The 21,664-nt window shown below is 40.3% G+C and overlaps 1 protein-coding gene across 1 annotated transcript in view; it reads left to right on the top strand.

Annotated features, from left to right (window-relative positions):
• The first annotated feature begins 3,371 nt into the window (after window positions 1–3,371).
• ANOS1 (anosmin 1) overlaps window positions 3,372–21,664 on the top strand; it is a 133,499-nt gene continuing 115,206 nt past the window's right edge. Inside the window, exon 1 of the mRNA XM_027905618.1 lies at window positions 3,372–3,743. Coding sequence (XP_027761419.1) covers window positions 3,399–3,743 — 345 coding nt within the window. The 5' untranslated portion in view covers window positions 3,372–3,398. The remainder of the gene's footprint in view (window positions 3,744–21,664) is intronic.

Raw genomic sequence — 21,664 nt, 5'->3', positions numbered from 1 at the left:
CCACACAGAGCTCCATGTACTCCAGCTACTGTCTCACATAAAGGGCAACTCTCCCTCCTAATTTTTCTCCTATAGTCCTTCCTAAAAGACAGATATTCTTCCATTGCAACATTCCAGTCATGGCAGCCATCCCACCATATCTCTGTGATCCGGACAAGATCAGAGCCCTGCAGCTGCACACAGATCTCTGACTCATCGTGTTTACTCCCCATACTGCCTCCACACAGGCACTTCAGAGAAGCACCCCAGCATGCTGAATTCCTGGAAAAGGTTTGGGGATTATGTTGTACTCTGAATTACAATAATTTTGATATTAAATAATTAACGCTGAAGAAGATTGAATAATAAATGGCACATTAGGATGATTTAATACAATAAACTAAATCAGTGAGCTAGAATACGTGAAAACAATAAATATTTTAACATTATCGTCTTTGTTTACCTGAAATTAAACCTAATGTTGGCAATTCCCTTTAAAGTAAGAAGCAATTACTTAAGATGAAGCTATCTTAATTCAAAATCGATTAAAACCAACTCATTAACCAGAAACAAATCGGTACAAAGCCCAGTAGCTCTCACCTCGCAAAGCCAGCATGTGGCGCTGTCTCCTGTAAAAAAACCAGAGCCCTGAGTTTCGTGAAGCTGGTCTGCAAAAAAGCTCATTTGAACATTGTCAGACTCCTCTGAAGCACAGGCAGGAAAATAATTCGTATACTTTAGCATAAAACCAATAGTCTGCACTCGCAAGAATTTGTTAGTACCAATTCTACTTCTCCTAATAAGAAAAGATTATTTAATGTAATTTATTGACAAAAAAAAAGTTAGCAAAACATACAAATGTGTCTATATGTCTATTTATCTTGTTATAGACCTCAATTACCTTTACAGGTTCGTTGAACTGTATACATAATTTATTTCCAATTTTCTGTATTCTGTAGCCAATTTACTGACATCTTTAAAATGAGTATACTTACAAGCCTGCGTATCTTCTCTTTCGGTCTATCGGATATTTAGCCCATAGTGGGTTTTAGTTACCTACTAAATTCTTGACCTACCGAGCCTGTTTCTTAATCTCCACATAATGGAACAGGACCTTGTGAATACAGTTTTACTGGAAGTGAACAGCCAGTCTTTTGTGTGCTAACCAAGTCAGCCCTTACTGAAAAGGAATTCACAGACTACACTGATGATCTCTGTAGCCATGAGCTTTCAAACAAAAGCAACAGAGTAAACTGTGTATTCAGTAATTTTTTAATTATTAAGGGCTCTATGTCCTTTGCTACCAGAGTTCATAAAACAAAAGAAACAGGATATTTACAGAACTCTAGACTTACATCTGGTTTACAGATAGCTACATACTTTTTCGGGCAGTTCTTATTATCTACTAAAATATGGTAAAAGTTCAATGTATTCAGTGTACCTGTAAACACTATGAATCAGCAAAGCAATTTTCTTTTCCTGACTCAAGGCAAAAAGTTGTGAAATTTTTAGTCAGGGCTTAAGAAAACCTATTTAAAAGTTCCTCATCTAGAAACTGGGAAGTTCTGAACTTAATACTGAGGCCTCAACACTATTTCTCACAATATTGCTAGGACTGTGTATTTATTTCTGTGTTGTTCTATAATGTCCTGGTTTTCCTTTGGAAATATAGAGCTGCTGGATTAGGCAAAGTAACCAGTTGTCTAGTGGTTAGAAATCAGTCAGAACTGGGGAAAGCACTTCTGAATCGCTTATGATCCCTGCTCACTGCAAGAGGAAAGGTAATCATTCCAACTGCAAAAATGAGGAAGGCTTTAGGAGGTGTAGCTGAGATGGTCTTCCTTGCATAACCAGGGCACTTCCAAAATAGCCGGCAGAATACGCTAAACAGTGCAGTTAGCAGGGCAACTTCTGTGCCAGCATGTTGCAGGTGACCTTGTCTTTTGGGAGCTGCACTCCTTCAAGCATCCAAGGGCACAAACTGTCACCTCCATCTCATAGCACTTGCAGGACTGAATCTGGCCTACTGGCTTTTCTCAAGTGAAGATTTCTGGTCAGCTGACAAGAAACACTGTAAGCTGCAAAGTAACATCTGAACTAAAATTTGTCTTGCTTTCTATTATATTTGTATGTTAGCAATACTCGTGACTCTTCTTAATCTGTGCCTTTTGTGATAAGATAGTAAAACTATACCTAGAATATAAAAGTAGAATTTAACAACTGATTTATTAGTTTGGATGCAGCAGAACTTTTTGTATTTTGAATTTCTGACATATATGGGTTTATGAAAGGTGTATGCATATAGTGTGGTAAGAATAACATTGGGGAATATGCTTTATTTCACAGTTGTGTTCATAAGAACATCCATGGAGCAATTATAGATATGTAAAATTAGTACAAGCCAGACTGGTTGAAGATCTTGCTGTTTTTTATGAGATTTTAGATGACTTTCCTAATAAGCACTTAACTTATGCTAAAACTCGTATCAGTAAGGATGACTCCTATAGTCTGTTTAATACAGGGTTTGATAACCACACCAAACTCCTACTTGTAGGAGGTCTAAGGTCTTACTGCCTAAGGTCTACTTATTTCATCTCATACAACCCTGGGATTTTCAAGTTCAGGAGGCGCAATCCACAGGCACCAGAGAGGAATGATCCACTTGCTCTTTCTAGCAGCACATACTTGCGACGGGAGGAGTCCATACAGCGTGAGCAGGGAGAGGAATGTGGTACGTAACCTCTGTGCTACATACTGCGGCACGCACTCCCAGCCCTGGAACTGACGGTGCAGAGAGAAAGGATGTTAGGCTCATATATACTGTATGGTGGCCATTTTACAGCTCAAGGCACTATTTTAATTTTTGCAGCTATTACCCGGAGGTATTTGGACTAATGACTTGTAGATTTTCATTTTTAAGTAACTCTTCAGAGGAGCCTGTATGGGTTTCACCTTGGGACAGGCGTTCACCGCAGTGTTTCTCTGCAAGAAACACACCGAGTGTCAAAAAAGTGATTTCCATGCGTTCTTGTCGTCTTGTCTTCCCGTCCTCTTTTTTTTTTTTCCTAATAAGAGAAGTAAAAGGCACTAACCAGGCTGTAAGGACTGGTTACCTGCGGCCCCGGCGCTCAGCGCTCTGCCAGCGCGGCGGGACCCCCACCCCGCCCGCCTGCGGGCAATGACAGGGCGTGCGGCTCCTGGGGCTGCTCCCAGCTCCGCAGGTGGCGGCTCCGGCGGAGGGTCCGGGAGCCGGGGCGGCCCCGCCGACCTGCCCGCGGGCACAGGGCCCGCCCGCCCCGCCGCTGCCGCTCGGCGCAGCCAATGGCGCGGCCGCTGTCAGCATCGGCCCGCCCGCTGCCGCCGGGGGAGGGCTGTGGGCCGGGGAGGGAAGGAGGGAGGACGGGGGTGAGGGGAGTTGAATGATTGAACTTTCTTGTGTAGTTTCTGCGCGCCGAGGTGTCCGTCCCCGGCGCAGCCCGGCACCAGCCCGCCGAGCGGGAGCGAGCTCACCCCGGCGCCTGCCGCCCCCCGCACCGCCCGGCCGCCCCTCTGCCCTCCTCTCCCGCAGAGCGATGGTGCGGAGGGCGCCCGGCGTGTCCCTCGCTCTGATCCTCTGGGTGACGGCTGCCTGCGGCAGCCCCGACGGACAGGGGGCCGCCGCCTCCGCCCGCAGGCAGGACGAGGTTTTCTCCACAGCCAGATGCACCTCCAGGTGCCTGAGCCTCCAGATCACCCGCATCTCCGCCTTCTTCAAGCATTTCCAGGTAGGGGCATGGCGCCGCGCAGGGGAGCCCCGTTGCCGCCGCCCGTAGGGTGAGTGTCCCCCGGCACCGGCGCAGGGTAGGGGTGGAAAGGACGGCCGAGGCCGGAGCGCCTCTTGGCAAACTTGGGGGGCCGCGCCCTCAGGGGATGGTGGGCGCGCTGGGGGAGCCGCCGGCGGCACCTGGAGTCGCCGAACAGGTGGGCATGGCCCCGCGGCAGCGCCGAGCGCCGCCGGTGCCGGTGGGTGTCGGTCGGGCTCGCCGCGGGCGGGTCGTGGGGTTCGGCGGGAACACCGCTGTGCCCTGGCTGCTCGCAGGTGCCCAGCGCTGCCGGCCGCTGCCCCTGGCAGGGCGGGACGGGCCCCGGGAGCTGCCTCTGGCGGTGTCCAAGACGGTGTGGGGGGGGCGGCGGCCGCAGCTTGGTGCTGCCGGGCCGGGGTGCGCTCGTCCTGCCTGGCGGCGGGCGGTGCGGCGGCGATCCCGCCGGGCTCCGCCTGCCTGCGGTGCGCCCGCGGGTGGTTGGCTTCTCCAGCCTGGTGGGAAAGTTTGAGCCTATTTTTAAGAGCGATAATCGGAAACGAGTAATACTTAGTTCTGACCTCCTGGGAGGTGAGGGTGGGAGTAACACTTTTCACTCTTTTTTATTTTTTTTTTCTTCCTGGGACAGAGAGGCACATATCTGGCTAACGAGGCGGGGAAGTAGGCATATAGTGGGGGAAAAAAGCGGTTTAAGTAGTGGGAGACCTGAATGGCATAAAATGAAATGCTAGAAGCAGTGCGGGAACTGGTGCAAGAGCAGCGGGTGTCTGACCGTCCTTTCCCCTTTCCAGTCACACTCGCACCCTTCCTTTTTTCTTTTCCCACCTGTTCTACGCTGCGCAAATATTAAACCGAGTCGACTTCATCCGAATGATAGAAACCTTTCAGAGCTGCAATTCCATCTGCCTGCCGAGCACCCGGGCCGCTTTGGGAAAGGGCTGGCCAGCTCGGTGGGAAGGGAGCTACCCTCGCCGCTTGGAGTGGCACATCTCCGCGCCGCCCCGGGCACCCGGCGGGGAGCGCCGCTCACTCACCTCGGGCTTGCCGGGCGGTGAGAAACCGGGAGCACCCTGGCAAATGCTTTGGGTGGAGCAGTGTTCGGGACAAAGGTGTTGGCAGAAAAGGCAGGTTTGGGAGGTTTTTAAAGGTAGCCAGATTTAAAAAAAAAAAAAAAAAATGTCAGTGTGAAAGGAAAGCTGAGTATGTGCGTTGCCACGGCAGAAGTGTTGGGGTGCCTGCAGCTGGATTTGGGTTCAAGAGACCGGGGGTGCACCCCGAAGCGGGTGGGGAAGGGATTGCCCTGCCCTGCCCTGACCGCCGCCCCCTCGGCTCCGCCGAGGTCAGAGGCGGAGGAGAGCTCGCTGTCAGCGTGGTCCCTGTATCACGGCATGGTCTGAAAGGAGGGTACCCATTAAAATAGTTCATTATCCCAGAGAGGGATTAGTATTTTTTATTGCGTTGTCAAGAACTTGTAACTTACTTGTTTTACAGTTTCGGTGGCTAAAGAGACAGTTTAGATCAAGACAATTCATGGTGAAAGGCTTTTGCGTGTGTGTGTGTGTGTGTGTGTGTGTGTGTGTGTGTTTTCTTGGCAAGATTTCTTTTTCAATGTAAAACTGCTGACAGAATGCACATTGCCAAACAGTCGTGATTACATTTTAATTAGCCAGGGTGAAATAAGCAGGGAATTACTCACTTAGGTCTTGAAAACTGGCTGGTTTTTTGTAATCATTTGAGAATCTCAGAGTTTTAACCCCAACCTGCTAAAGCACACGGTAATTTATATAAATCACTAGGGATTAAACTGCTGCTAGACATGAAATGACTGTAATGTTTGGAAGATAAAGTGCTCTCGTTTATAAAAGTTAAGCTCTCCATTGTCTTTTAATGAGGGAAAGGAGGAGAGGTTTAGAGTACATCATGCATCCAGTGTTTGCACAGGAGACTGATAAGACACAGTGGACTGTAGGACATGCAGGTTTGAGCCCTATTATTCCGTATAGGCTAAAGGATAAGATGTTCCTTTCATCCCTTTCTCTTCTCCCTCCTTCTAGCCACTCCCCTCCTCTTTTCATCTCAACTAGTAGCAATTTCTGGAGTTCTTTTTATTTCAGAGATGCCCACTTATCTTGTAATCTGATTCAACCTTTGAAGCAAACTGAACACTAGCTCGTCCCAGTTGGAGCAGGAAGGAACTCTACTGTCTCCTAGTTATAAAAAGAATTCAAAGAAGACTAACCCACTGATTTCTCAACCCTGCTTTAGATACAACCTCGGTGGTTGGCATTTGTTACAGACCTCTTACGTATCTTCCTGCTTAATGTGTGCAACTTGATAAGCTATTTAAGGCAGAGGAGCAGTTAGTCTTGCTTACTGGGTCAAAACCTGAGAGGGTGGTAGAACATGCCACAGGAATCAGGGGTGCTTGCCAGTAAAACTGTGTTTGTGGTATGGAATCACAGGAGAGGCCACAGACACATGCTTACAAAGTGACCGAGTAGCTGAGGCTGGCCAGCACCTCCTCGCAAAATGTTCTAGTGTTTAATCACCTTCACAGTAAGAAAAAGGTGTTTTCTTATGTTCAGATGGAGTGTCCTATGTTTCAGTTTTTGGCCATTGCCTCTTGTCCTGTTACTAGGCACTACTGAGAAGAGTCTATTCATCTTCTTTACTCTCTCCAGTCAGGTGCTTATAAACATTGATGAGAACTCCTTGAACCTTTTTTATTCAAGGCTAAACATTCCCGTCTTGTCGATATCACTTGGAGAGTCTTTCTGCTGTACCTTCTGCAACTGGACTTGTCCATCTCACATTGGCCTTTTTAGCCATTTGCGCTTGTAGCAAGTGTGGGTAGAGCCCTTCTCAAATCTTCATTCGCAAAGCCTAGCCATGAAACATTCCCAGTTCTTGTAGCTTCCTCTCATGTGAGAGATACTACTTCCCCTTGGCTGGAATCCCTCTGCTAAGTCCATGTCTCTCCATGTAACAGGGAGCCCAGCACTGGACCTAGTACTCCAGATGTGAAGGAGTGACTAGAACAGAGAGTAGGATTAGCTACACTTTAAAGGTATAACATCTGCTAAATATTGTTACTTCTAAATTAATTTTCATGATTTATATTTTCTTACATGAGTTCATGTATGTCCATTTATGATTGTCAGTGCATTAAAAAAATGCTAATGCTAAGTCAAATCAGGGTTTTTTCCATATTTTTAGACAGCAGTACCTCTCATGTAGTTTTGTTGTTGTTGTTTTGTTGGGTAATCTTCAGTAGTAAATTGAATCTTAGCAAATCCATTTCTTTATTCTTAAGGGGGAAGTCCAGGTATGTTGGGATTTATACATGTAGTGTGATCCAGAATTGTGATTGCTGCTTGAAGAGGCTCATGAGAGATTATTTAAACTCGTTAATTTCAACTCGTTAATAGAGGTACTGTTTAGAAATATACCAGCAACACTCCGGATGAACCTGGTCACATAGGGGTTCTGTGCTAATTCCTAAGTTGACTTATTTTAATAGTGGATGAGTTGTAGTTGAAAATTTTGATACAGCATAGACATCCCTTCAAGTGGTAATCCAGTTTCATGATACATGGAAGGAAATTAGAGAGAAATTTCCCCTTGTAAATGTGATTTAGTGTAAGTCTAATAGTAGTGTACTATGGATTGGTACTTAGGAATTAGTACTAAGCTAGATGAGCCAAGGCTAACTCATAACTGTTTTTGAAAGTGTGGAAAAACATCGTTTTAAGCTAATAGAACCGTATGAGGCATAATGTTTAGTAGCTGTGAGAGGAAAGAATAAGGTCTTAAAAGTTTGTTATATTGAGTGACTGATAATTATACAGTGCTAGGAGGTTGTTTTTACTGTTGTAGAAGGACTGTTACTTGTCAGGACAAGTTTTTGAGGGAAAACAGGCAATTCTTCTAGGTAAATAATAAAAGGTTCTCAGACTGTATATCTGCAAGCAAATAGTGTGCCGGTGGTTACCTCTGGATAACCAATACCAGATTTCACCTACAAGTCAGGCAGCTAGTTGTTTAAATGCCAGCACATCTGCCTTCAAATTGCTTGTAACTCCAAAGTGACTGCACCTGCAAAAATATGCAGTAGGTTCCAGCTGGGAAGGTGGTCGGCCAGGGCGATAGTCTAGGGTGCTTGTCTCTCTCTGTCCTCTGCTGTAAAGAAAGTGGAGATCATGAAGAAACCATTTATTATAACTGTCTTGAATGATTCTGAAACCAAATTGTTTTTCATGAAATCTTTTGAAAAGATACTTGGTACTTTCATAATGAGATGTAGTAGAATGTAATGTGTTATTCCCAGAACATTTCAGTTCCAATGGACAGGCTGCTCAGATACTTGAGTTTGCTTAGATCTTCTGGGACATGTTCACAATCTTTTCTGTATGTGAAGATGTGTGCCATCTGCTCATGTTGCCATTTCAGTACTCGACTCCTTTCCAAAAATAGTCCTTGTATTAAATAATTCTGACTTTCATATGTCTTATAAGGAACACTGCTGTTAATTTATTTCCACAGACAGATTTTAACATTTGTTATTACTTTGTTTTCCTCAAAACTTGTTAGAAGTCCCAGTCATTCTCCTGTCTTTATTGTTCATATGGTACATGATCTGGATAATTATTCTGGCATTTGATCTGCTCTTATTATTGAGATCTGCTGTTGTGAACAGGAGGTGCACGGATCTTCTAATAGGATCTTACGTAAAAACTCTGAAGATGAAAGGTTTGTTCTGAATAATAATGGTTGCATCTAGTGGATAGACCTGCATTATTCACCATACTGTGGGATTGAGCCACAGTTAGTCTTTGCTGTTGTAACCTGGTTTGGTATGAACCTCCCTGATTTCAGTGGGCGTTATATTCGGTTTGTCATAACTAGACTCAAATGTCTTTGGCATCGGTGATAGCTTGCATGGTTGATATGAGTGTGGGGGTTACAAAGCCAGGTTGTTGCTTTCTAGCAGTTTTGATTATGCAGGTTTCGGATCTTAAACTTGCCTATTGCATTCCCAAATTAAAATGTCTGTCTATGCCTCAAGTGTAAGTTTTAAATGCAAAGCAAATGATCTGTATGAAAACATAAGTGAATGATTAACAATTGTATTGAACAATAAGAGTTGCCTAGATACTTTTCTCTCATTTTACTTGTGGATGCTTACATATTAATAAAGAAAATCTTTATCCTATCTTGCTTGTGTTCATAAAATTAAAACCTCTGTTAATGCGGTAAATGTACCTAATACCAGAGGCAATAAATCTAACAGGAATGTTACTAATATGTTTTGAGACAGACATTTATGTGTCGAAAATATTGTCAAAGCATAGTTTTAATGTCACAGGCATGTTAGAGAGAGGGAAGAGATGTTGCTTCTGAAAAGCATTAGTAAACTTTTGAGAGAAAAACACTGGGAGTACTAAAATGTAAATAATTTTTCCATTGGAAAATATATCCACATACTGCAGAGCGAAAGGTTTTAAAGATAAGTAGTGTTCATATTAAAACTGTTATTAAAACATTATTAGTTGTCTGCATATGGGTTGTCTATGTAATTAACTAGTGCTCTGAACTGTATTTAAATGTATTTGGTTTAGAAAGTGCCCTGTAAGTTAAAAAAACAAACAAACAAACATTTCTGAGATGGCTTGAAAAACAGACTGATTTTCCAGATGCTCAACCTTTGTCATTTTGCAAAGGGCAAACTTCTTAAGACTCAGTGCTGAATTTGTGTGTGTCTACAAAAGGAGATTGAATAGCCAATAGAGATGTAGGCCAGCTTGTGAATTAACAGTGTGAATTTTTGCTTTCCCAGATTATCTGTGTTTGATTACATAGACAACTTCTGTAAACAGAAAAAGCTGTACTTTAGTATCCATATTTTTAAAGACTGAAAATAGTATTAATGACTAAGTATCAGGAACATCACACATTAGTACTGATATTTAGTACTAAGTGCCTAGCAAGTGTTAACCTTGAACCAAAAAAAAGCACTTGTCTAGGAGTTTACACCAAGAATCTTCATTTTTTGACCTTTCCCACAGCTGAGCCTTATAAGGCCTTATATTTCAAAAAGCTTTGAAGTCCATGAAAAGCCTTCTGTTGATTTCAGCTGGATCGGGTCCATGCAGCCTTTGTCAACAAAGTAGAGTGCTGTGAACTTGGTATCCCAACTCTAGTTGTATCCCTTTTTTAGTCTTTTAATGACCAAGACATCACAGGACACAAAGGTGAAGAACTCGGGATGTTGAAAGGTAAGTGGATTCTTTAAACTTGAAAGTAGAGTAGTGTTCCTTTCATCTCTGATTAAAAAAAAATCACACATTCAATTTCTTCTACTGAAAAGAATATAAAATATTTCCAGATTTGGGGGAAAACCCCAGTCCAAACTTTTTATCAAATTTCCTTTGTCTTCTGTGAATCATGTTTTCACCTCTGTGTCTCTCTAGACTGTCAAAGAGGTATGACATCAAAGTTATATACAAATATAATACAGGAAAATACATTTTCACCATAAGAAAGTCCCCCTGTGACTTACTATATCTTTAAGTTAAGGACACTGCATATTTTGCTTTGGTTTTTCTTGGTCTGTATGTTACAATAAATTGTCCTTTAAAAAAGAAGAGACTTGTCTCAGATTTGCAAAAGGTGTGACTCCTAGTAAGTAGATGAGATTCCTGAGGAAAGCACGGCTCTGGAACTTGCAGGAGAAGCAAAAGAAGAGACATAGAGTCTCAGAAGAGAGAAAACTGGAGATAGGTGACCTCCCACAAGTTCACAATGCTGCAAAGTGAAATTATCTCAGAGAAGAGGGCACTGTAAAATTTACTGTGACACAATTAATTGAAATTAAGGCTGGAAACAGAGAACAGACACAAAGGGGTAGGGAGAGTTGTTTGTAAATGTTTTTTGTGAATGTTTTTTTATTTCCATTCTTTGTCAGCTGCTTGGAGTTTTTGTTTAAAAAGGTCAATTTTTCCTGTTTGTAGTTTTGTAAAAATGTTTTGAAAATCCTTTTCTTACAGGTAAAACCTCCAAGAAAATTCCCCCAAGAATTCTAACTAATTTGTGATACTGCCATGTATACCAGTGCAGGCCCATAAATATTAAATCTGTTCTAGATCAGGGGTGCTCAAGTGTGGAGCCTGTCCAGGTAAAGCTGCTGACCTGTGACTGGCTTCTTTTCAGCTTGTTTTCATTCATTTCTTTCCTAAAAGTAACTTGGGAGTCTGGAGGCAGTTTATGGACTTAGTGTGTCCTGGTGATGGCAGGTTGTTCCTCATTTCTGTCTTTTCCTGTAACCACATCAATGGATTGTGAAAAAGAGGGACAAAGAAACAGGCTACTTTGGTTTTCTGAACAATTTCTGCTCTCCAAACATTTTGAAATTATTCTCTGGAGAGTTTTCGATAGAAATATTTTCTGGTGATGGCTGCCTACTCTCTCGAGTCAATATTGTGATTTACTTACATGTATTCTGAAATAAATAGTAATCCCCATTCTTTGGGAAAAGCTTTGAATCTTCTTATGCATGTGTTCTGTGCATTTTCAGAAGTGCTGGATTTACTGTATTGCGCATATATAGTAAAGTTTGTTCATATGAGGAGACAAAAGCTGTACATATGTTTTATTCCCATACAGTAGAAAAAGGAAGTGGCCTCCCCAGGCAGTGTGTTGGACACACTACTGTCTACTACAAAGTCTTTAAAGTCAGAAATAAGACAAACTGCTACCACTGTAATTTCTCAAGTGGTCACAACTGAAACTGCAAACCTAGCCAAGGTACTGAAGACTTTGTTTTCTCTGCCTGTGAGGGTTGCAATCCAGCTGTCACGGATCCTATTATAAGATAATATGAGGGAAATAGGATTGCTTCAGATCAAATGTCTTCTGTCCATGGAGTCAGAAATTGGGGTTGATGGTAAAGATTGGATGAGAATAATGTACTCTATTCATCCAATGCAAACATACTTCAACCTTTTTTGCCATTCTTATGAGAATTTATAAACATAAATCTGTTTTCCTTTTTTAATGGATTACTCTTTAGGGAAGTTATATTCACATTAATTTATATTTTAAAAAGAAGAGATGTGATCACAGCTCATATACATGAACATAATTTCTCGTCTAATAATTTACTCCATGAATGTAGGGACTATACATCATTTGTATTTAACTTCTAATGCTTTTTAACTGTTAATGACTAGAACATTCCGGTCAAGCCTCAGGGCGTTTTTGGACCTAGACGCTATAAATTCGTTTTCTAACCTCCCTGGCTGCAAGATTTTGGGTTTTCTTTGGATTTAATACATGGCTGAAAATGAGGCAGCAAAAAGTGAGGAAGGGGTGATAACAATTTACTATTAGTAGTAGTATTAGTATTACTGTCATCATCATCATTGTCATTATGTTTCTGTCCTAATATAGTGACTACTTGTCATTTTTTTTTTCAGAATTTGAATCTTTGCATAGAAACTATTTCGACAGCATGGCTTTTTTTTTTTTTTTTTTTTTAGGTGATGGTTATAGCTCATTTTGAAAACAATAAAATCATATTACTTTGTAACCACAACTAGACAATAATGAATCACATCATTACCTGCCCCCATTTTTCTTAGTCACAGAGAGTGACATTTGATTCCTATCTAGCAATTTTGGGAAGGGCTAAGGGAGCTTGAGGCTTTCTTCTGTTTTCAGATTTCTTTCTATGCAACTATGAACTGAGATTTAGGATTAGACAAATTGACCCAAAGAGGTAAAAATAATCCAATTAATGAAGTGTGTGTCACTTCATATAGTACTGAGTAGCAGCTATAGGACATGTTTGTCAGAATAAATAAGGAAAGAAGATGTAGATTTTTGCAGCTAGCAGCTATTGTTGAATTTTTTCTTTGAGTTTAAAAATTGAATAAACAATGGGAAAGACAGTAGGCTTTTGGTTTCTATCTAGTGGATCTTCACTGACCAAGTGGAGTAGGAATGCCTTCAATGCTGCACATGCAGCATATTAATTCATCTTGTAAAAGATTTAGTTTATTCATAGAATCACACAAGTAGGCATTTGAGCACTGGACTTCAGAAAAGCTGTAATGACAGTGGCAGTAAATGTGCAACAGCAAACAATAATTATTTCAAGACTCCTTTCCACTATTCAGAACTATCCTTAAGTAGAAAAAAAGAGCAGCAATGTGGACTAAACTTGAAAGTTAAACCTAACCTGAGCCATTTTCAAAACTGTAGAAAGGAGTGAACATTTAGAGTTTCCAAAAGAATATACTGACTGCCTTTGTTTTGGAGTAGAATATATGATTCAGGTAGTTATAAAGATTGAAGAGCTTTACACATTAATGTAGTGTAAGCTCATGTTGTTTTCTTTAGCTGGAGATCCTTCAAACTTCTGACTGATATTTACTGATTCTTCCATTTATACAATTAGTAGTTTGACATGATTTTTCTGGAGCTTTCATTACTGGCCTGAAACTTATATCCCTACGCTTGATAGTAATATATCCAGTGATTTAAATGGAAATAAGCTTAGGCCAGTGAAAATATACTGTAAATGTCTCTTCAGAGTTTATAGATAAACCTGAGAAAACTCCCAGTATTCTGCTTAAAGACAATTAACTTGAATTTGTTAAATATGATCTTACTGTATCATGACATCTTCCTTTACAATTCAGAGTGGTAGTAAATGGTACTGTGCTTTAGGACAAAGTAAAACTGAATTGCAGTTATTTGTCAGATGTAAAGCACCTTGACTTCAAATTAAGATATTTTTAGAAGAGATTCTTTCAGGTATTAAGGAAGGTAGAAGCAATGGCTTATCCTCTTAATAACAGGGGCAGATGTAAAATTTTCATGCCTCTAAGGTACTCATACCTAGTAGAGCCATCTGGTATAGATCGAGCCTCAGTCAAGTTGTTCTCACCCATGAACTTCCTACTGAGAAAGCAAATCGAGCAGAGCTCCTCAGTCCAAGGAAAAAGAAACTTGAATATTATCAATAAACTTGTAATTGCTTTACACAGGTGAGAATGCTAGCAAAATGGAAGGAAACATTATGATTGGGATAGAATACCTGGACCATACCACAAGTATCTGACACTTCCCAATGATGAAACAATTAAAATATTTGCCAGTTCTGCAAAAAAGGATGATTTGAGAAAGAGAAAAAAGTAGTGCTTGCTGATAGTACAAGTTATTGACAACCACCTTTGTCCATATTTTATAAGCTTAAGGATATATATTATTATGGGTTTTTTTTTGTTGGCTGTTGATTTTAGATTAAAGATATAAAAGCAAATGCTGGGCTTCAGAACCAGCAGATACTTGATCAGAACCAGTTTGATACTTGCAGTGGAACTCTGAAATTTCCTATCCAATCGTTTGCATTAACTGTAGCATGGGTAGGGACTTAGGCTGAACTGAACATCTCTCAGTTACAAGCCTTTCAGTTACTTCAATAGAGATTAACCTCATTTATGTTTTGCTTCTTTCACCTGATGCCAGAAAGTTCTGAAACATGATGGACCTGTCAGCAAATGATTGCTCTGCGTAACAACTATATTTCTGGTAACCAGATGTGCTAATGACAAATGCTTCAGTACTGCCTTGAAGAGCGAATAATCTTCTTTTTATGGTATCTTTTCATTAGCTAGTTAACAGACTGTATTCTAAAAACTTGGTGTATGAAGTGCTTTTATGTTTGTGGGAAATTTTATGCCAATGTGATGAGGCAGTGTAAATCTCCCACTGAAGATTGTCACTGTAGAAAGATACACTTAATATCCCTGTAGCTTGAATTGTATGAGTAGTTTTAGTATATCTTTCTCAATAGAATTTAGTGTCGATTTATTGTCTCTCTCATCTGTCCTTTCACAGACTTAGGTAGTTTGCAAGGTGGTCTAGAAGACTGGACTGCAGCAATTGTCCCGTGTAATAAACATTTCTTGTGGCGTACAGCTTTTAACAACTTTAAAAAGCCCCTAAAAATGGGAAGAATCTATGGTAATCTGCATTAAAAGGCTGGTTCTCTGACAAGAGTAGACTGTCAGCATTGCAAGGCCAAAGGATCCCAGCTAGAATCAAGTTAGCAGGTGTGTTAAATTTCAGGTGGAAAGGGAAAGACTCACCCACTCTTCTACGTGCTCCTTCACTTGATGCCTGTTTTTCATCCATTGTCAACAATGTCATTGCAACATTTGCTGTTGTGGGAGCTATTACCATTCCTTAGAATAGGTTAGGAATAAAGATGTGGTCTGCAGTCAAATGTGAACAGGGTTTACAGGTCTGGGAGCTGTGGAAGGAGAGCAGTACTGAGCTGGTCTGGAGAAGAGCATTTTAACTTCCTCTTGTTACATGATACAGTTAGGAGGAGGACATTGATTAAGTGATGTGATATGTGATATCTGAGCAGTGTGCAATTGTCATCCACTAATCTTTATTGTAGGCTTAATGTGGCAATCCTGTGTGTTGACTTTCTGAAAAAGTGAGAGCTGGTTTGGGAAGGGAAAGGCCAAGGACCAAAACAAGAGGAGCAAAGGAGAGAAGAGTGTTAACTTGCATGATGTGATTTGTTGTTGGGTTGTGCTTTAGAGATGAAAGAATAAAGTTGTGGGCTTATTAAACTGCACCCATTACATCTTGTCTGTCTCTCTGCAATGTATACAATGAAGGCAGATGTATGGAAAGACTAATAATTAAAATATGTCTGGGTTGACTTCTTCCTGAAATGCTGCCTAACTGTTGTGGTGAAAGACTGTTTTGTGTGGCTGACATATGCTTCTTTGAATTAGTGCTTTCTGAGTGTATGCTAATAATATTGTGTTGGTTTATGTTCAGATTGCAGATAGGCTGTTCTATTTGAGTCCAAGGGTCATTTTTATTTGAAAAGTTCTTTAATTCCTGAATCACCACAGAACCCTTCTGCAAATGTTTCTGGGAAAAGAAACCTCCCAGGTCTGGTGAGGTGTACTTTACTGACTGAGCGGATTTTCTATTGAAAATGGGAAAAAAAAATCTCCAAAGACTGTTTATGCAACTGTTAGAGCTCCAAGAATTGTCTTAATTTTTATACTAGTTACTTTTGAGAGCTTTGTTATGAACTTCAATAGTTCCTCCAAAATATGATTTTTATATAGAAAAAATATTATAAATATTAGAGTCTGTGAAACTATGAATGATTGTAGTAAAATTTTAGACTGCGTATTTCATCTGTAGGATCACTGCTCATCATTTCTACTGCTAATATTATACTTTACTACATTTTAAAAATATTAAAATAACTTTGACAATGAAACAGTATTCATCTTGGCAGTGATGTTTTTTGAGCTTATTGCTTTGCACAGATGAAAGAGGAGAAATTTTATAGTAATACATGAAGACAATTGAAATAAGGAGATATTTTTCAAAAATATTTTCTGTTGAAAAAGGTGCTGCATGGAATTTATTCATTCATTTGTTTGTTTTCCTTTAAAAGGGAAAATGTATGTATCCATCAGCTTGTGGTAGATAGGACTGCTACTACGGCTTGAAATATTTAGTACCTTGTAAGCTAGTAACACGCGCCAAAGAGAATGGGAATGAGTTCCTGAAATTTATCATGTGAATTTCCTGCAGTTGTACTGGAAATAGGTAGTATGTTAAACACAAGAATGGGAGCATAACATTTGATGGTGCCTGATACTGAGTCATAGTAACTTGGGTGATGAAGAGCTGCTAGGTTTTAAGGAAGGGGCGTGCACGCATACTCTTGCCAAAGATACAAATGTAGTATATAATGGTGTCCCTCTCATGCATACCAGAACAGAATAGGAGAAAATACAGTAAAACTGCACATGGCCACTATGTAGCACAGAGCATTTAGCAGTTTTGTAATCAGGAATTACTCCATGACAGTGCAACCTGCATGGAATATCTGAATATTCCATGTTCATGTAGTTTATAGTTAGACTATTTATAATGGACATTCTTGATGATCTAGAAACGTATGATTACTTTTTGTTTTGTGTGTGTGTGGTTAGCTTCTTAAGAACGTGTAACAGCAGAACCCTAAGCATTTTGCAAGTCCAGTAAGGAATGCTACTCTGAATGGCCCTGAAACAGTGTGGCTTTTGTGGAAAATCTAGCCTAATAGGAAGCACTGAATTACCACTCTTGCGTGTTTGGGAGATGTTAGAAGTGTCTGAGGTGCATCTACACATTAGTATTTTATTGTGGATCACAGTTTGCTTTTGGAGTGAGTCTCTTTTGTTTCACATCATGGACCAGTCTAAGAGTTCATGCAGTGGATTTCTTCTGGATTAACATAACTGGAAGAGATGATGCAGGGTGACCTAATGTCCTTTAGTCGGCGTTGTGTCCATGGGACCAGACTAGAACTAGCTGAAGGGAAAGGGGAAGTTGGAATATGTGTAGTGCAGACATCAAATCCATCAACACCAAGTTTTTTTGCTCAACAGATATGTTTCTGTGTTTCACACAACTTCCTAGTGTGGAGATGATCTGGGGTGTTTGTAGTTGATTCTGGAAGGATCTTTTGGTAGGCAGTGCAGGCAAATGCAGCCTGTGGTAAACATACCACATCACATGCTGTTGGGAGTCAACCAATAATCTTATAATTATACAGAATAGTAATACGGGCTATAATTTTCAGCTACGGAGTCAAATCAGCATTAAGAGCAGCATGCACACATTTCTGAAATATTGAATACTACTGTATTTTGTAACCATTTCTGTTTTTTCAAATACACTGAAGTAGGTCATGTATGTCTACATTTATATTGTATTTTGCATAAGTAAGCATTATATTTTTAGAATGCATTTAGTTCTTTTTGGTGTAATTTCCCAATGGGCTATACTTCTGTCACATCCTTGAGTTGGCATATACTTCTATTGTCTCATTATTTCGTATGTATAGAAAATCTACTTTATGGCATGACAGAAAAGGCACATTAACTTTTTGGAAGGATGGGAATTTTGAAATAGGGCGTACAAACAAATAGTCAACAAGCTACCTTTTGCTTACCATATTAGTGCTGTTAGATTAGTTTCTATTCACTTTAACTGGATTCCTTAATCCCAAGAAATGCGTGCAGAATTTGGCCCAAATATACCTTGATGTGAGATTCAATATGTAACTTTAATATCTTTAAGTTATTGTCAGTGTATATAATTCCTCCTATTGCATGGTGAAGTGAAATTTATTTCATCTGGACTCTTTTACAGTTTAATAGGAACTTCTGCTAAATAGAATAAGACCTCAGTTGAGATCAGTCTTAGAAGTGGTAAGAGTGAAGTCTGTGAAACCACAAGAAGGCAGTCATAACTCACAAGTGCGGTGGAGACACAAGGATTCCTGTGGCTCATTTGTTTTTACAGCTTGTGTTTATCTAGTAGTTTTTCTGTGCATTTGAGAAGACAGTGCTGTAAAAAGAGAAAAGGTGTTCTATACTCGAAGATGAAAATTTAATCCAAGCAATACGTAGTCTATTTTCAAAGTGAAGGATCTTTTGTTATTTCATTGGTAATGACTGTCCTTCTAGGAACCTACTGATGCTGACAGCCAGAGAACAAATATTGTTGTGTCTCATAATTTAGGTGATGGTTGCTGATTTTATTTAATTTCTTTTTTAATTATTTTGATCTTGATTTTTTTTTTTCATGTTTGTATTTTGGTGTGTGTTAAGTTGTGGTTTTAAATATTTCAGTCTGTAAGAGCAATGAAAGTTGAAGATGACTTTGCATGAACTTTTTTTGAAAATACCAATGCAAGGTTTTTGGTCAGTATAGTTCTATTTGTAGCCATTCATCTACAGGAGGACCCACCATATCATTGTGATAGAAATTAGCACATTACATGTGATAGCAATGTTAGTTTAAATCCCAAAAAACCCCTGAGTATTATTTGTGATATCCATTTTCTGGTGTTAAATCCAGATGTTTAAAATTAGATGACAGTGTGAGCCATGCTGTTACCCATGATAATTTAATTTTGGTTTATATTTACAAACTGCAGTTATGTCACTAGAATGAATTGTTAGACCGATCAATTTTATAACTATTTCTTACATTCAGTCACCTCTTTAACTTAATTACTTTGGGTTAACCAGTAACAAACATTGACTTTTCTACAGTTTGAACATCTGTGGTATAGAAATGGCTTCCTCTAAGGGGGATCTAAATTTGATTTAGCTGTGAGGAATCACAGTGGCTAGTTACAGTAACAGAAGAATTTTAGTTATTTGCTTCAAAATGTGTTCTTGCCTTCAGCTTCCTTTTCAGAACACTGTTGCTCAGTTTTTGTCTCTCTTCTTTTTTTAAAGGAGTTGTATATTGTTATAAGATGGCAGAGGAAATAAATGTACATAGTTAAGCTTAGTGTTGTATTTCTACATGTTTTTATATAACAGCCATAAAGTTATCTGGTAGAAATATATTAAACAGTGCAACTAATATGTCCTAAGGGCTGTTTGTTCTCTTACCTTTTCTGACATTAGAGTCCCATGCAGTGATTTTTTGTTTGTTTGTTTTGTTTTGTTTTATGTGTTTTGTTGTTTTGTCTGATTTTGGTGATCTTTATTTAGTTTTGGTGTTGAAATTTTACCCTGTGCTTTTGCTAACTAGACTGAAGTCTAAGGACATTACATATACATCAGGAATGAATGAAGATGTTCCTTTAAACCCTAAAGCACAGTCGTCTTCTGTCAGGCACAATGAGGGTTGGCTTCTCCCAGGGGATGGGGAGTCAGGGGTTGACCCCATTGCAGGCTATGACCTCTCTAAGGGGAGCAGCCCTGAAGGCCCTGGCACAGAAGGGGCAGAGGTGTGGATGCTGATAACAGGGTCATCAACAGCCCCAGATATGGCGAGGGATGAACCAGGGTCAGCAACAGTTGTGGGCTGAGCGGGTTCATTGTGTGCTGGGCGTAGGACTGGCTGAAGGGCAAGACTCAAAGGGTTTCAGCAAACGGAGCTACATCTGGCTGGTGATGGGTCATCACCAGTGTTACTCAGTGTTCAGTTCTAGGGCTTTTTCTGCTCAGTGTATTTATCAATGCTCTGGATGCAGCAGTTGAATGCACCATTAGCAAATTTGCTGATGATACCAAACTGGGAAGTGCTGTTGACTCTTGAGGGACCAGAGGCCTTGCAGAGGGATCTAGATGGGTTGGAGCACTGGGTAGTGAGTGATGGGATGAAATTTAACTAGTAAAAAATGTTGGATTCTGCATAATGCTGGGCACAAGTATAAACTGGCAGAGGAACAGCTGGAGAGCAGCTCTGCAGAAAGGGATCTGGGGTCCTGGTCAGCATCAGGCTGAACAGGAGTCAGCGGGGTGCCAGTGCAGCCAAGAGGACAAATCCTGTCCTGGGTTGTATCAAACACAGCATCACCAGCTGGTCAGAAGAGGTGATTATCCTGCTGTATTCAGCATTGGTGCAGCCTCATCTAGAGTGCTGTGGGCAGTTCTGAGCCCCAAAATTTAGGAAGGTTGTGAAGATCCTTGAATGCATCCAGAGAAGGGCAACAAAGCTGGTGAAAGGGCTGGAAGACTTCACTGTTCTCTGCCTGAGAAGGGTAAGTGGAAAGGGAGGTGCTGATCTCTTCTCTGTGGGATCTAGTGACAGGGCAGATGGAATGGCTCAAAGGTACATGACAGCATTCAATTTATAATTTGTTGATGATTGCTTTATTCAGTTTCATTCTTTATTAGAGCCATTATAAGGCAACAGAAATTCCTTACTAAGGAATTATTTCCTTAAATTGTAATTTACAATGAAATACAAAACTATAAAAAGAACAAAATGTACTAATTTCTGTTGTTCATATTTCCTTCCTTTCTTCCCTGAATGGAAGCCAAGGAACTAGAATATTATTGGTATTCTGTTGTGTTTTATGGGTGGTTTCATCTCATACTGATTCTCTTCTGTTCTTGGCTTATCCAGCGGGTTGTCTTCAACCTCGATGTACGTTGGACAAGAATGTAGTGGTGGTGATGATGCTAAAAATACATTTGCATCAGTTATACATGAAGAAGCGGTCTTGTTTCCCAGAGAGGTGGACTTTATGACCTTGCTTGTTCATGACCTCCAGCTCCATGTTTCTCTTGCTCATTTCTACAGAGTGGCTCAGTTTCACTGGCCAAGTGTCAGTCTTCACCCTAGCCTGTTGTTAAGAGTAATTTCAAAGTGCAGAAGGGCTTAAATTTGCTTTAGGTTGGTGAAAGACTTTGGGGCAAGTGTTCGAGATGTTGTACGAGAGAGCATCCATTTTTCATTTTCCTGCCTTGTTTTCAAAGTAAAATACATTCTGTTTATTTATATGCAAAAGAATAAGTAAATACCAGAGCCCAGGAGAGGTAATACTGTGATTCCCCTGCCCATACATTCACTACAAGTCTGGTTTCATCTCCAGAGAAAGGCTTTGAGAAATAAAGTTTTCTTTGGCATTTCCTATCTAGAGGCTTTGATATCTCTCTCCAAACTTAACAGAAATTTCTGTGCAAACTTTTCTGAAATTCATTCCTAGGTGCATACTTCGGTATTTGGGAGCTGGAAAGTCTAGTTTGAATTTGTTGATTCTGTTTTGCATCCTAATTCCACACTTCAGAGTTGGGCCTGGGGACGCCCAGCACTGCTGTGGATAAGTCTGTCTATTAATTTGTGTTATAGCGAGCATGCAGTCAGGAAATGCGTGTCACACACAATATAAATTATATTTCAATGTTACTTTTAATTTCATGCTGTTGAGATTTTTGAAAGGTTAAGGAAAATGTATATTGGGAGGCTGTCTCTTTAAATTCATCATTGCAGAGGTTATTGATTTGTCTACTCAAATGTTCTTTTTCACTTCAGTGGGTACT

Source organism: Empidonax traillii, unplaced genomic scaffold (assembly GCF_003031625.1).
Source record: "Empidonax traillii isolate 1590-97213 ecotype Southwest subspecies unplaced genomic scaffold, ASM303162v1 scaffold1180:size316073, whole genome shotgun sequence".
In the NCBI taxonomy this organism is placed as follows: domain Eukaryota; kingdom Metazoa; phylum Chordata; class Aves; order Passeriformes; family Tyrannidae; genus Empidonax; species Empidonax traillii.
The sequence above is the reverse complement of the archived record's forward strand: the minus strand, read 5'-3'. Positions and strand labels throughout refer to the sequence as shown.